Raw genomic sequence first — 15831 nt, 5'->3', positions numbered from 1 at the left:
TGGTTGAGTCAACATTTTTTCCATGTCATTTCAATGAAGTTTCGTTGAACCAACGTGGAATAGGATGTCGAATTGGCATCTGTGCCCATTGGGATATAGATTGATATGTTCAGAGACTTCTCTCCTGTATGGGAGCAGCTATAACGGGACTAGAAACTGAGTGACTCTGTATACTAACCCGTCTTCTCTGGAGAGGAGGAGGGTGCAGGCATCGGGCTCTGTGTCTGCGTCGCTCGGTCATTGTCTTTCTGCTCCTGGACGTCTCTCAGTAACTGTTTTATCTTGTTGTCGTACTCCACCCACTCGGGCACAATCCTCACGGCCGCTGACAGCTTGGGCTCCTTGGTCTTGGGGTTATTACACTGCAGATAACGCAGACACACACATCAGTCATGACTTCTTCCACCAGAACAATGTACCCCCCCCCCCCCCCCCCCCCAGTGTCTGCAGCTACCATTTAAAGCTGATCCGATTTCCTTCTCCATTAAAGAGACATTAGTCTTTCTCATGTATCGGTGGTGCCCAGTGGTGTCTCAGGGTCAGAAAATAGTATGCTTCACTTTCCAGTCATTGTGAGCCTGTCAGATATTCCCACAGCCAATTCTTCACTCTGTACTCATAATTAGTTTAGGAGATGGGGGAAATAACACCAATTTCCCATATTTTCTACTGTCATCACAAAAACTTAGAGCCGATAAATGCCAAACACATTAGCATTACTGGATGGATGATAGAAGTTATGGAGCCTAAGAGGATATGCAATAAAACAGTCAAAATCATGGACTTTACATAAGATTCACACTCGATAATGCATACTAAGGATATTGGCACTTAGTGTGAACTGCTCTTCCTCAATAAAAATGAATATGGGAGGTTGTTAGCACTTCTACGTTTTACAAGATCTTGAGGAATAGACTAAGAAAATGATGGCCTCCTCTTTGCACAAGTGGAATCGCAGCTATAGTCCCAATGCGGAAGTTGCTACGACTGTCAGGTTGTAACTGATAAAGCCACACTAGGACGGTCAACTGCTACTGTATAAAAATGTACTTTACTCTATATAATCCCATAACTAAACAAAAATATATATATATTTTTTTTTTGCAGCTCACAGCAGTGGAATTGAATGTGTAAATGACACTTCTATTCTTGACTATGTTAGCTGGTAAATATCAGCTAGGATTATTCTTGCTTCCTGCAGGGGTAGAGGATGGAGACTTCCATCAGTAAGAGTATGTCTGGCATAGTAATGAGATTCCCTTCCTCAGTCAGTCAGATAGATAGAAAATAGACCCACCAGGTCAATGGTCTTGGCGGTGGTCTTGGATGCGTTGTCACACCAAGTCTCACACCAAAGCCACTCCTGGGGCAGGGACTTGATGGCCACCTGGTGGATCATGTTGTTGGGCAGGTCCTATCAGAATGAAATCAAACATTTACTCTACATTTCAATGAATAGTAATTAGACATTTACTGACGGAATTGTCAAAAGGTAAGTGGAAACAGATCCTCTGCTACGGGGATGTCATTGTAACTCAGTAGTTGTCCTGCCATTGAGACAGAGAGAAGTGTGTGATGTCCCCTCTCACCTGGTCCAGGTTGGACAGACTGTTGGGGTCCTGGCTCAGGGCTTGGTACTGGCCACGCAGTCGGTCTCCTGCTGCTATCTTGCGGAACTTCTTCAGATCTACCACATACAGAGCACTGGACAGAGAGAGAGAAAGAGGTGACGTTTCTGAAATAATCAAAATGCTTTGAAATGGATGACCCACCAAGAGGGAAATACTGCTATCATAAACCAAAGCTAAATGTCCCAGTCATCCACATTTATAAGTGTATCTAGTGTAGCATGTTAACATACACAAAGGTGCCACGTACCGTGGCAAGAAAAAGTATGTGAACCCTTTGGAATTACTTTGGGTTTCCTGCATAAATTGGTAATCAAATTCGATTGGATCTTCATCTAAGTCACAACAATAGACAAACATAGAAAACTAATAACACACAAATGATTGTAATCTTCTTGTCTATATTGAATACATCATTTAAACATTCACAGTCTAGGTTGGAAAAAGTGTGTGGCTAATGACTTCAATACAAGCTAATTGGAGTCAGGAGTCAGCTAACCTGGATTCCAATCAATGCGATGAGATTGGAGATGCTGGTTAGAGCTTCCTTGCCCCATAAAAAAAACTCACAAAAAGCATTACCTGATGAGAACCATGCCTCGAACAAAAGAGATCTCAGAAGACCTAAGATCAATAATTGTTGACTTGCATAAAGCTGGAAAGGGTTACAAAAGTATCTCTAAAAGCCTTGATATTCATCAGTCCACAGTAAGACAAATTGTCTATAAATGGAGAAAGTTCAGCACTGTTGCTATTCTCCCTATGAGTGGCCTTCCTGCAAAGATGACTGCAAGAGCACAGCGCAGAATACTTAATGAGGTTAAGAAGAATCCTAGAGTGTCAGCTAAAGACTTACATAAATCTCTGGGACATGCTATCATCTCTGTTGACGAGTCTACGATACGTAAAACACTAAACAAGACTGTTGTTCATGGGACGACACCACGGAAGAAGCCACTGCTGTCAAAAAAAACATTGTCTGAAGTTTGCTTTGCTGCCTCAGGGCCTGGACAGCTGGACAGCTTGCTGTCAGACGGAAAAACGAATTCCCAAGTTTACCAAGACATTATGCAGGAGAATGTAAGGCTATCTGTCCGCCAATTGAAGCTCAACAGAAGTTGGGTGATGCAACAGGACAACGACCCAAAACACAGAAGTAAATCAACAACAGAATGGCTTCAACAGAAGAAAATACGCCTCCTGGAGTGGCCCAGTCAGTCCTGACCTCAACCCGATTGAGATGCTGTGGCATGACCTCAAGAGAGCGGTTCACACCAGACATCTCAAGAATATAGCTGAACTGAAATTCCTCCTTTCCCTTGTGCAGGTCTGATCTGCAACTACAGAAGACGTTTAGTTGAAGTTATTGCTGCCATAGAGGGTCAACCAGTTATTACATCTAAGGGTTCACATACCTTTCCCACCCTGCACTGTGAATGTTTACACGGTGTGTTCAATAAAGACATGAACACGTGTAAATTGTTTGTGTGTTACTGTTTGTCTACTTCTGTGACCTAGATGAAGATCAAATGTTATGATCAATTTATGCAGAAATCCAGGTATTTCCAAAGGGTTCACAACCGTTTTCTTGCCACTGTACTTAATGTGCCATGACTCCCATCACAGATCATGACAGTCTAAATTAAATTGGACTCATGCAGGAGAATTTACTAGCATTTCAGCAAGCTGTGTGGTTTGATTCATGTCACACCCTGTCCACCCTGCCTGGCTGCGGTTGGCCCCATGCAGCTGTGCAGCCCGCTGGAATCCAATACAAATGTTCCTGATTCGCTGGCGGCCTTTGTTCCAGCTAGCTAGCCTCCCAGGCAGTGGACTCCTGGCCCAGTGGATAGAGCATCTTGCTGGGGAGCTTAATCTGTTCAGCTGGCTGGCTGAATTAAGCCACTTCAAAATGGGCCACCAGCGCCCCCACACTCCCAACAAGGAACCAGTGCACTAGTCCCTTTACCACGCCTAGTTATTCATGTATAGCAATGCGGATACAGGGCCGTAAACATTGAAGCTGAAGTAAAGCTATTTCCTCACTTCTGGAAGTAACGGTCTCTTCAATGTGGTGTTCCACATACATATTGTATGGCTTTCATGGTTTAGCCTCACAGAGTGCAAGGAATAACACAACATGTTAGTGAAGACCAACCCCAAGCAGCGAACAGAGGTGCGATACTGTAGTTGTGATACAAATATTCCCGTCTGCGTGAGAGAGAAAGGGAATGTTTTATCAGAGGAGGTAATTTATCGATGCAGAGAGGGTAGCATCCTGCTGCATCTTCCTCACCCACTGTTCCCTCTGAGAACCATGTTATGCCTCGTTGTGAAGGACAGGAAATAAATCGATGAGCGTTTCTGTATGAACCGCCAACAGCCGACTCAAAGGAGTCACTGTCAAATAGTGAACGTTAATGTTTTCAAATGTATGCATTTATTCTGCTGAATACATTGAGAGGGAACACATTTTCCTTCAATTGTATTTTCCTTCATATGTTCTGTGAATAACTTAAATGAAATATCAATACAATGACAGTAGATCGGCCAGTAGATCAGGAGGATACCATAACTGTCAAGCTTGTATGAATTAGCAAAGAATATGTGTTTACTACGCAATAGTAACATTGTAAATATGCACTTCCAGTGGCTGGTGGACATTAATGGCATACACAGCACTACAAATCAAAATGTCAAACTGTGTAGGTATTGTAGCGGGGTTTACCTAATGTGGTATCTCCTGTTCCCCAGATGTGAGGCCCAGTAGCCAGTCTTCCAGAAGCGGTAGCCCTCCATCTCCTTCCGACTGTCACAGAAGGGAGTGTACCCATAGGGGGCGCCCTCCAGGTTCAAATCCCTCAGCTCCTTCAGATCGGCCCTAACTATCTGCGAGGACCAGGAACAACTGTGAATCAGCACCACGGACAGCACTAAAACCGTGTGGTTGCCTTGCACAAATCCTGCAGGTCTACTTCTAGATGATTTACTATTTTTATTATGGGTATGCATTTGGTTTTGTAAGAGCGGTATCAGTTACCTGGTCAGCATCCACAAAGATGATTTTGTCCACAGCCAGGGGGAAGAGGACATCCAGGAAGAGGATCTTGTAACCCCAGATGATCCTCTGTTTCTCAGTCTGCTGGTGGAGCCAGCGGGGCCATTTGTACTGGACCAGCTCATACTGGAAACCATAGGCCTCAGCCATGTAAGGTATGGACTCCTAAAGACACATAAAACCTCATATAATGAGAGGAAAAATATATCGCGCCCGGGCAGAAAACGATGATTTTTTCTCTCTTTAGGTTTATGAGAAAATGTACAATATGTCCTGACATTTGGTCTTAGGAAATAATTATTGTGAGAAACTGACTAAAATACATAAAAAACAGCAGCAATATTTTGAGCACTTGATCAGTGTAAATATATAGACACTGAGCACTTGGTAATGCACATTTCACAGATCAAGCAGAATGCCCTTGAGGCATAAAATAGTCGCATAAAAATATTTCATAAGTAGTGAAACATTCCAAATGCAGAACATTTTCATAATACTCGCCCTTTCCTGTGGCTCGTTTGACTATTTTAGATACATATGATGTAGCTTAGTAGGTGTTCATGTATATGGACTCATCCCTATAGTGGGAAGAACAGATGGATAAAAAGAGCACAATCACAAAGGAGAAGGCCTCCCGCAGTTCCTTTCATCCCTCAACACAAACAAATCTATTTCTCCCAGGGGTCGCGCTGCAGCGAGGAGAAAGTTATCACGACAATGCAGGAAGGCAGAAAGTTTGTGTGGAGTCAAGCCGTGAGGCGGTTACCTTGAAGGACGGAGAGAGGTAATTCTTGAGGAACCAAAACTTCACAGGGGTTTTGGTGTGCTGGAGGACGGACAGCATCATTATTCTGGAACAGGAGGAGTGAGAGGGAGAGAAAGAAACCGAACGAGAGGGAGGGAGGGAGAGAGGGAGTAAGTCTCAGAGGATGAGGGCTAAGAAAAGGCAAGAAGCGCGTGGGGCCTCCAGACCAGCAGTGTATGTCTCTGTGTGTGTGTGGGAGTCTCACCTCAGGAAGCGCTCGTATAGATGGCCTGAGGCCACAGAGAAGATGTTGAGCACATCTTCCCTGTTCTTCTCTCCGTCCTCTGAACTGGACCCACCACCTGCGATGCTACAAAGGACCATAGGTGTTACATAACCCGGATTGAAGTAGACTGCTCAGTAACCTCCTCAGACAAACACTACTACCTCAGTCATAATACACCACATCAGTAACAGAGATGATTCTCCAACCATAAATCCCTTATATTTACACTTGAGTAGTGTTTACTTGTGCGACAGAATGACAAAAGATCCTGACACCCCTCTGGTAGACCTAGATTGTTGTTACTGTCTGTCTACAGCAGAAAGTGCCACTGCTCTCCTGCTGGCTCTCCTCCAGAATAATCAACTGATTACAGCAGAGACACAATAAAAAGGCAGCTGTAATTTTTATGGGGCCCCTTCTGTTTTCCTCCACAAATATCAAATAAAGAACAGATAATGAAATAGACTCTCGCAACACCTCCAGAGCACGAGCTCCTCTCCATCCCCACACGGCTGCTAATGGCAGATGTTTTTGGACTAAAGTCATGAGATTGGTGAACCCTCTGGGATAGTCAGGTGTATTGACTGAATGGATATATTGTGGACATGGCATGTGAACAGAGTATTTGAGACGCGTTCAAGCCCCAGAAGCTGGGCAGGAAGTGCTGTATCCAGGTTCTAATCATTTTCCAATCCAAATCTAGCCTACACTGATCTGATAGTGTGTAGTATAAAAACAGTAGAATAAACTAAATGAAATCATTAACTTGTGTAAGCACTGTAAAAATAAACTGTTAAAAAAACAGTCAAAAAAAAGATGCCTTGAACTAATAATAATAATATTAATAATAATAATATTAATATAATAATAATATATGCCATTTAGCAGACGCTTTTATCCAAAGCGACTTACAGTCATGTGTGCATACATTCTACGTATGGGTGGTCCCGGGAATCGAACCCACTACCCTGGCGTTACAAGCGCCATGCTCTACCAACTGAGCTACACAAGGACTAAGATTAAAGGTAGGAATACAGGCAAGTGTTTATCAAACCAGGCACTGTCCAAACTCATAAGATCATGCAGGGCACATTTGGAGGAAACCAATCAGGGCTTGTGCTTGGGGCAGTGATGTCTGCAGTCAAACTGTGTGTCCTTCTCTGTAACAGACTGCTGATGAGGGGAGTCTCTCCTCCCACACTCAATCAGCAGTGCAAAGAAAGGCCCAGAGGCTCCAGCGCACAGAATTGAAGAGGGAAAGAAAGTCTCTCTGCCCTCACACACAATACTGTAGCAACCCTCCCTCCATGTCATACAAGGCTAAAGCCTGCCTCTCTTCCATCTCTCTATGTCTCATACAAGAGCCAGCCTCATAGTGTTACTGTAAGCCCCACCAATGCACTGCTGCTTGCCCTGGTGAGCTGGCTGCTGGGCCATCACCGCTGTGGTCCGGAGGATGCCTTGTGCCTGGCCTGGCTAAGCCTGTCATTATGGAGGGGGCGACGGCTGAGGGGCGCGAGGCGGCCTCCATTGTGAGGGCCAGATAATGCCATCTGCAGTGCTCCACTCCAGCGGGACCCCAGATAAGCAGCTTTAGGTTTTCAGCTTTTCAGGTGAGGGCCGGTTTGGCCGACATGCACCAGATAATCCAGACCTCTGGAAGGACCCAACCCCCAGAGTACTCTCCGGCCGTCCTCAGCCCGAGTACAATTACAGAGGAACGAACTCCAGAGCTGGATTGTAACTCTCCACATTTCAGTTCCTACTACAGCCACAACAACGTCAGTTTACTGTGTGGGCAGTCCTAGCAGCATTTCTCTACGCCAAAAGCATATTATATTCATTAGAAAATATCATTTTCAATAAAATAAGGGTTTATACCAGTGACTTGAAGTTCAATGTGACAGCAAGAAAATAACCAATGTCCCAAAAATATATACAAAAATAAAGCATAAATATCATTAGGAACTGAGCCTGGGAAGCAACCAATATTTACTTACAAAACACTTCTATGTTAATCAATATGGTAAACAGACAGGTTAAGTAGTTGCAGCAATACACGTCCTACCTTTTCTCAAAAGTGCTCCACACACTTCACACAGCAAGCATTAGGTGAGGAGACAGATCACACAGTTAGGGTGTGTCAATGGAAACACAACATGCTCCACACACACACACACATACACACATACCTAGGTCTACAGTAGCACATTTTTTTGGCAATAGATTTTACAGAGTAATATCTCAGCCTGGCTCCGAGGGCACCATCTCTCCTGCTGAAACCGCAGCATTATTAGTGTCCATCGATAGTGGATCAACTCGCCCACAAATCAATGCTCTTACCACCATTCTATTGATGTAACTTGATCGAATGAAGTCTATGTAACATATAGCTACTGCAAGTGAGAATGCGCCACACTCTTACCTAGCGATGGAGTCCCATATTCCCTTGTTCTCTGTGGCTTCACTTAGGAGGTCCTCGCTGATTCTGTCAGACTTTTTCTGAACCTACAGTGGGGAATTAGACAGAGGCACACTGTTTATTTATTTATTTTTCTCTCTGAAGCTGGGAAGTACACTTGAATCCATGCAACATCCTTAGATTAGGAGATGACACATTACACTAAGACAAATGGATGAATATCTCCAAACTACACTGTCTTGGAGTGTGTGCCTGTGTTAGAGCTACACTACATGAATAAAAGTACGTGGACAGCTGCTCGTCGAACATCTCATTCCAAAATCATGGGCATTATTATGGAGTTGGTCCCCGCGTTGCTGCTATAACAGCCTCCATTCTTCTGGGAAGGCTTTCCACTAGATGTTGGAACATTGCTGCGGGGGACTTGCATCCATTCATCCACAAGAGCATTAGTGAGGTCGTGCACTGATGTTGGGCGATTAGGCCTGGCTCGCAGTCGCCGTACCAATCCATTCCATAGGTGTTGATGGGGTTGAGGTCAGGGCTCTGTGCAGGCCATTCAAGTTAAAAGCGTCTGCTAAATGGCATATATTATTATTATTATTCTTCCACACCAATCTCGACACACTATTTCTGTATGGACCTCGCTTTGTGCACAGGGGCATTGTCATGCTGAAACAGGAATGGGCCTTACCTAACGGCCCTTACCTTTTGCCACAAAGTTGGAAGCACAGGATCGTCTAGGTCATTGTATGCTGTAGTGTTAAGATTTCCCTTCACTAGCCCCAGAACATTATTCCTCCTCCACCAAACTTTACAGTTGGCACTATGCATTGGGACAGGTAACGTATTCCTGGCATTCACCATTGCCAGGTGGTGAAGTGTGATTCATCACTCCAGAGAACGTGTTTCCACTGCTCCAGAGTCCATTGTGCGTGGTGATCCAAGGCTTGTGTGCGGCTGCTCGGCCATGGAAAATAATTTCATGAAGCTCCCGACAAACAGTTCTTGTGCTGAAGTTGCTTCCAGAGGCAGTTTGGATCTCGGTAGTGACTGTTGCAATCGAGGACCGGCGATTTTTACGAGCTACGCGTTTCAGCACTCGCCGACTATAGTTCTGTGAGCTTGTGTGGCCTACCACTTCGCAGCTGAGCTGTTGTTGCTCCTAGACATTTCCACTTCACAATAACAGCACTTACAGTTGACCGGGGCAGCTCTAGCAGGACAGACATTTTACAAACTGACTTGTTGGAAAGGTTGCATTTCTATGACAGTGCCACGTTGAAAGTCATCAGTAAGGCCATTCCACTGGCAATGTTTGTCTTTGGAGATTGCATGGCTGTGTGCTTGAATTTATACACCTGTCAACAGTAGGTGTGGCTAAAAATAGCCAAATCCTCTAATTTGAAGGGGTGTCCACATATCTTTGTATTTATAGTGTATGTGGTTAGAGAATACATACCCTGACTTTGATGATCTTGCTATGGAAGCTGTTCAGCACAACTTTAACGTCACCAGAATCAGCGGGAGAATCAGTCCCATCATGCCTGTCAGAGAGACAAGAATTAGGGGGAAATAGTTGTAATAGTATATAGTTATAACATGGACATAGTATTCCCAGAACAGCATTTGCCTCTCCCTCTATACCCTGTGAAAGGAATAGCTACAGTACCAGTCAAAAGTTTGGACACGCCTACTCATTCAAGGGTTTTTCCTTTATTTGTACCATTTTCTACATTGTCCAGTAGAATAATAGAAGACATCAAAACTATGAAATAACACAATGGAATCATGTAGTAACCAAAAAATGGTTAAACAAATGAAAATATATTTTAAATTTGAGATTCTTCAAAGTAGCCACCCTTTGCCTTGATGACAGCTCTGCACACTCTTGGCATTCTCTCAACCAGCTTCATGAGGTAGTTACCTGGAATGCATTTCAATTAACAGGTGTGCCTTGATAAAAGTTAATTTGTGGAATACCTTTCCTTCTTATTGCATTTGAGCCAATCAGTTGTGTTGTGACAAGGTAAGGTTGGTATACATAAGATATCCCTATTTGGTAGAAGACCAAGTTCATATTATGGCAAGAACAGATCAAATAAGCAAAGAGAAACGACAGTCCATCATTACTTTAAGACATGAAGGTCAGTCAATCTGGAAAATTTCAAGAACTTTTAAAGTTTCTTCAGGTGCAGTCGCAAAAACCATCAAGTGCTATGATGAAACTGGCTCTCATGAGAACCACCACAAGAGAGGAAGAGCCAGAGTTACCTCTGCTGAAGAGGAGAAGTTCATTAAAGTTACCAGCCTCAGAAATGGGCAATTAACTGCACCTCAGATTGCAGTTCAAGTAACAGACACATCTCAACATCAACTTTTCAGATGAGACTGCGTGAATCAGGCCTTCATGGTCAAATTGCTGCAAAGAAAACACTACTAAAGGACACCACTAAGAAGAGACTTGCTTGGGCCAAGAAACACAAGCAATAGACATTAGACCGGTGGAAATTTGTCCATTGGTCTGATGAGTCCATATTTGAGATTTTTGGTTCTAACTGCTGTGTCTTTGTGAGACACAGAGTAGGTGAATGGATGATCTCCGCATGTCATGTTTGTCATTTATTATCATGTCTTGTCCCTGTGCTCCCCATTCTATTCGTTTCCCTCTGCTGGTCTTATTAGGTTCTTTCCCTCTTTCTATCCCTCTCTCTCCCCCTCCCTCTCTCACTCTCTCGCTCTCTCTTCTCTCTATCGTTCCGTTCCTGCTCCCAGCTGTTCCTATTCCCCTAATCATCATTTAGTCTTCCCACACCTGTTCCCGATCCTTTCCCCTGATTAGAGTCCCTATTTCTTCCTTTGTGTTCCGTTCCTGTCCTGTCGGTTCCTTGTTTAGAATTCACCGTGCTGTGATTGTGTATCGCCCTGTCCTGTCGTGTTTTTGCCTTCATCAGATGCTGCGTGTGAGCAGGTGTCTCTGTCAGCTACGGCCTGCGCCTACCCGAAGCGACCTGCAGTCTGTGGCCGCTTCTCCTGTTATTCCCCTCTACAGACTAGAGGATTTCTGTTATTCCCTGTTTGGACATTTCCTGTTAAGGATTCAGGATTTGTCGTTTTCTGTTTGGACTTGAATAAACTCTGTTTCTGTTAAGTCGCTTTTGGGTCCTCTTTCACCTGCATGACAGAAGGAACCGACCAAGGAATGGACCCAGCGACTTCAGACGCTCGTTACACTGCCGTCGAGATCCAGGGAGCCATGCTCGGCAGACACGAGCAGGAATTGTCTGCTGCTCGCCATGCCGTGGAGAACCTGGCCGCTCAGGTTTCCGACCTCTCTGGACAGTTCCAGAGTCTACGTCTCGTGCCACCTGTTACTTCCTGGCCTGCCGAGCCTCCAGAACCTAGGGTTAATAACCCACCTTGCTACTCCGGGCAGCCCACTGAGTGCCGCTCCTTTCTCACGCAGTGTGAGATTGTGTTCTCTCTCCAACCCAACACATACTCTAGAGAGAGAGCTCGGGTTGCTTACGTCATTTCACTCCTTACTGGCCGGGCTCGAGAATGGGGCACAGCTATCTGGGAGGCAAGGGCTGATTGCTCTAACAAGTTCCAGAACTTTAAAGAGGAGATGATTCGGGTTTTTGACCGTTCAGTTTTTGGTGGGGAGGCTTCTAGGGCCCTGGCTTCCTTATGCCAAGGTGAACGGTCCATAACGGATTATTCTATTGAGTTTCGCACTCTTGCTGCCTCTAGTGAGTGGAACGAGCCGGCGCTGCTCGCTCGTTTTCTGGAGGGACTCCACGCAGTGGTTAAGGATGAGATTCTCTCCCGGGAGGTTCCTTCAGATGTGGACTCTTTGATTGCTCTCGCCATCCGCATAGAACGACGGGTAGATCTTCGTCACCGGGCTCGTGGAAGAGAGCTCGCATCAACGGTGTTTCCCTGCTCCGCATCGCAACCATCTCCCTCCTCTGGCTTTGAGACTGAGCCCATGCAGCTGGGAGGGATTCGCATCTCGACTAAGGAGAGGGAACGGAGGATCACCAACCGCCTGTGCCTCTATTGCGGAGTTGCTGGACATTTTGTTAATTCATGTCCAGTAAAAGCCAGAGCTCATCTGTAAGCGGAGGGCTACAGGTGAGCGCAACTACTCAAGTCTCTCCATCAAAATCCTGTACTACTTTGTCGGTCCATCTACGCTGGACCGGTTCGGGTGCTACATGTAGTGCCTTGATAGACTCTGGGGCTGAGGGTTGTTTCATGGACGAAGCATGGGTTCGGAAACATGACATTCCTTTCAGAGAGTTAGAGAAGCCTACGCCCATGTTCGCCTTAGATGGTAGTCATCTTCCCAGTATCAGATTTGAGACACTACCTTTAACCCTCACAGTATCTGGTAACCACAGTGAGACTATTTCTTTTTTGATTTTCCGTTCACCGTTTACACCTGTTGTTTTGGGTCATCCCTGGCTAGTATGTCATAATCCTTCTATTAATTGGTCTAGTAATTCTATCCTATCCTGGAACGTTTCTTGTCATGTGAAGTGTTTAATGTCTGCCATCCCTCCCGTTTCTTCTGTTCCTACTTCTCAGGAGGAACCTGGCGATTTGACAGGAGTGCCGGAGGAATATCATGATCTGCGCACGGTCTTCAGTCGGTCCCGAGCCAACTCCCTTCCTCCTCACCGGTCGTATGATTGTAGTATTGATCTCCTTCCGGGGACCACTCCTCCTCGAGGTAGACTATACTCTCTGTCGGCTCCCGAACGTAAGGCTCTCGAGGATTATTTGTCTGTGTCTCTTGACGCCGGTACCATAGTGCCTTCTTCCTCTCCGGCCGGGGCGGGGTTCTTTTTGTTAAGAAGAAGGACGGTACTCTGCGCCCCTGCGTGGATTATCGAGGGCTGAATGACATAACGGTTAAGAATCGTTATCCGCTTCCCCTTATGTCATCAGCCTTCGAGATTCTGCAGGGAGCCAGGTGCTTTACTAAGTTGGACCTTCGTAACGCTTACCATCTCGTGCGCATCAGAGAGGGGGACGAGTGGAAAACGGCGTTTAACACTCCGTTAGGGCATTTTGAGTACCGGGTTCTGCCGTTCGGTCTCGCCAATGCGCCAGCTGTTTTTCAGGCATTAGTTAATGATGTTCTGAGAGACATGCTGAACATCTTTGTTTTTGTCTATCTTGACGATATCCTGATTTTTTCTCCGTCACTCGAGATTCATGTTCAGCACGTTCGACGTGTTCTACAGCGCCTTTTAGAGAATTGTCTCTACGTAAAGGCTGAGAAGTGCTCTTTTCATGTCTCCTCCGTTACTTTTCTCGGTTCCGTTATTTCCGCTGAAGGCATTCAGATGGATTCCGCTAAGGTCCAAGCTGTCAGTGATTGGCCCGTTCCAAGGTCACGTGTCGAGTTGCAGCGCTTTTTAGGTTTCGCTAATTTCTATCGGCGTTTCATTCGTAATTTCGGTCAAGTTGCTGCCCCTCTCACAGCTCTTACTTCTGTCAAGACGTGTTTTAAGTGGTCCGGTTCCGCCCAGGGAGCTTTTGATCTTCTAAAAGAACGTTTTACGTCCGCTCCTATCCTCGTTACTCCTGACGTCACTAGACAATTCATTGTCGAGGTTGACCTTCAGAGGTAGGCGTGGGAGCCATTCTATCCCAGCGCTTCCAGTCTGACGATAAGGTTCATCCTTGCGCTTATTTTTCTCATCGCCTGTCGCCATCTGAGCGCAACTATGATGTGGGTAACCGTGAACTGCTCGCCATCCGCTTAGCCCTAGGCGAATGGCGACAGTGGTTGGAGGGGGCGACCGTTCCTTTTGTCGTTTGGACAGACCATAAGAACCTTGAGTACATCCGTTCTGCCAAACGACTTAATGCCCGTCAAGCTCGTTGGGCGTTGTTTTTCGCTCGCTTCGAGTTTGTGATTTCTTACCGTCCGGGTAGCAAGAACACCAAGCCTGATGCCTTATCCCGTCTGTTTAGTTCTTCTGTGGCTTCTACTGATCCCGAGGGGATTCTTCCTTATGGGCGTGTTGTCGGGTTAACAGTCTGGGGAATTGAAAGACAGGTTAAGCAAGCACTCACGCACACTGCGTCGCCGCGCGTTGTCCTAGTAACCTCCTTTTCGTTCCTGTTTCCACTCGTCTGGCTGTTCTTCAGTGGGCTCACTCTGCCAAGTTAGCTGGTCATCCCGGTGTTCGAGGCACTCTTGCGTCTATTCGCCAGCGCTTTTGGTGGCCGACTCAGGAGCGTGACACGCGCCGTTTCGTGGCTGCTTGTTCGGACTGCGCGCAGACTAAGTCGGGTAACTCTCCTCCTGCCGGTCGTCTCAGACCGCTCCCCATTCCTTCTCGACCATGGTCTCACATCGCCTTAGACTTCATTACCGGTCTGCCTTTGTCTGCGGGGAAGACTGTGATTCTTACGGTTGTCGATAGGTTCTCTAAGGCGGCACATTTCATTCCCCTCGCTAAACTTCCTTCCGCTAAGGAGACGGCACAAATCATTATTGAGAATGTATTCAGAATTCATGGCCTCCCGTTAGACGCCGTTTCAGACAGAGGCCCGCAATTCACGTCACAGTTTTGGAGGGAGTTCTGTCGTTTGATTGGTGCGTCCGTCAGTCTCTCTTCCGGGTTTCATCCCCAGTCTAACGGTCAAGCAGAGAGGGCCAATCAGACGATTGGTCGCATACTACGCAGCCTTTCTTTCAGAAACCCTGCGTCTTGGGCAGAACAGCTCCCTGGGCAGAATACGCTCACAATTCGCTTCCTTCGTCTGCTACCGGGTTATCTCCGTTTCAGAGTAGTCTGGGTTACCAGCCTCCTCTGTTCTCATCCCAGCTTGCCGAGTCCAGCGTTCCCTCCGCTCAAGCGTTTGTCCAACGTTGTGAGCGCACCTGGAGGAGGGTGAGGTCTGCACTTTGCCGTTACAGGGCACAGACGGTGAGAGCCGCCAATAAACGCAGGATTAAGAGTCCAAGGTATTGTTGCGGCCAGAGAGTGTGGCTTTCCACTCGCAACCTTCCTCTTACGACAGCTTCTCGTAAGTTGACTCCGCGGTTCATTGGTCCGTTCCGTGTCTCCCAGGTCGTCAATCCTGTCGCTGTGCGACTGCTTCTTCCGCGACATCTTCGTCGCGTCCATCCTGTCTTCCATGTCTCCTGTGTTAAGCCCTTTCTTCGCACCCCCGTTCGTCTTCCCTCCCCCCTCCCGTCCTTGTCGAGAGCGCACCTATTTACAAGGTACATAAGATCATGGACATGCGTTCTCGGGACGGGGTCACCAATACTTAGTGAATTGGGAGGGTTACGGTCCTGAGGAGAGGAGTTGGGTTCCGTCTCGGGACGTGCTGGACCGTTCACTCATCGATGATTTCCTCCGTTGCCGCCAGGATTCCTCCTCGAGTGCGCCAGGAGGCGCTCGGTGAGTGGGGGGTACTGTCATGTTTGTCATTTATTATCATGTCTTGTCCCTGTGCTCCCCATTCTATTCGTTTCCCTCTGCTGGTCTTATTAGGTTCTTTCCCTCTTTCTATCCCTCTCTCTCCCCCTCCCTCTCTCACTCTCTCGCTCTCTCTTCTCTCTATCGTTCCGTTCCTGCTCCCAGCTGTTCCTATTCCCCTAATCATCATTTAGTCTTCCCACACCTGTTCCCGATCCTTTCCCCTGATTAGAGTCCCTAT

At 46.4% G+C, this 15831-nt stretch overlaps 1 protein-coding gene across 3 annotated transcripts in view; it reads right to left on the bottom strand.

Annotated features, from left to right (window-relative positions):
- Nucleotides 1-15831, bottom strand: part of uggt2 (UDP-glucose glycoprotein glucosyltransferase 2) — a 49130-nt gene that overhangs the window by 1377 nt on the left and 31922 nt on the right. The window contains exons 31-40 of one of the 3 annotated variants that reach the window (XM_046363052.1): nucleotides 9602-9686; nucleotides 8143-8225; nucleotides 7910-7993; nucleotides 5697-5801; nucleotides 5453-5537; nucleotides 4669-4851; nucleotides 4357-4517; nucleotides 1590-1704; nucleotides 1298-1414; nucleotides 179-362 (exon numbers count right to left, since the gene is read on the bottom strand). In XM_046363052.1, coding sequence (XP_046219008.1) covers nucleotides 179-362; nucleotides 1298-1414; nucleotides 1590-1704; nucleotides 4357-4517; nucleotides 4669-4851; nucleotides 5453-5537; nucleotides 5697-5801; nucleotides 7910-7993; nucleotides 8143-8225; nucleotides 9602-9686 — 1202 coding nt within the window. Of the gene's footprint in view, nucleotides 1-178; nucleotides 363-1297; nucleotides 1415-1589; nucleotides 1705-4356; nucleotides 4518-4668; nucleotides 4852-5452; nucleotides 5538-5696; nucleotides 5802-7785; nucleotides 7810-7909; nucleotides 7994-8142; nucleotides 8226-9601; nucleotides 9687-15831 lie in introns of all 3 variants that reach the window. The other 2 variants (XM_046363053.1, XM_046363055.1) reach the window with 2 other exon arrangements.

Source organism: Oncorhynchus gorbuscha, linkage group LG09 (assembly GCF_021184085.1).
Source record: "Oncorhynchus gorbuscha isolate QuinsamMale2020 ecotype Even-year linkage group LG09, OgorEven_v1.0, whole genome shotgun sequence".
Lineage (NCBI taxonomy): Eukaryota > Metazoa > Chordata > Actinopteri > Salmoniformes > Salmonidae > Oncorhynchus > Oncorhynchus gorbuscha.
Note: the sequence above shows the minus strand (reverse complement) of the source record. Positions and strands in the feature narration are given on the sequence as shown.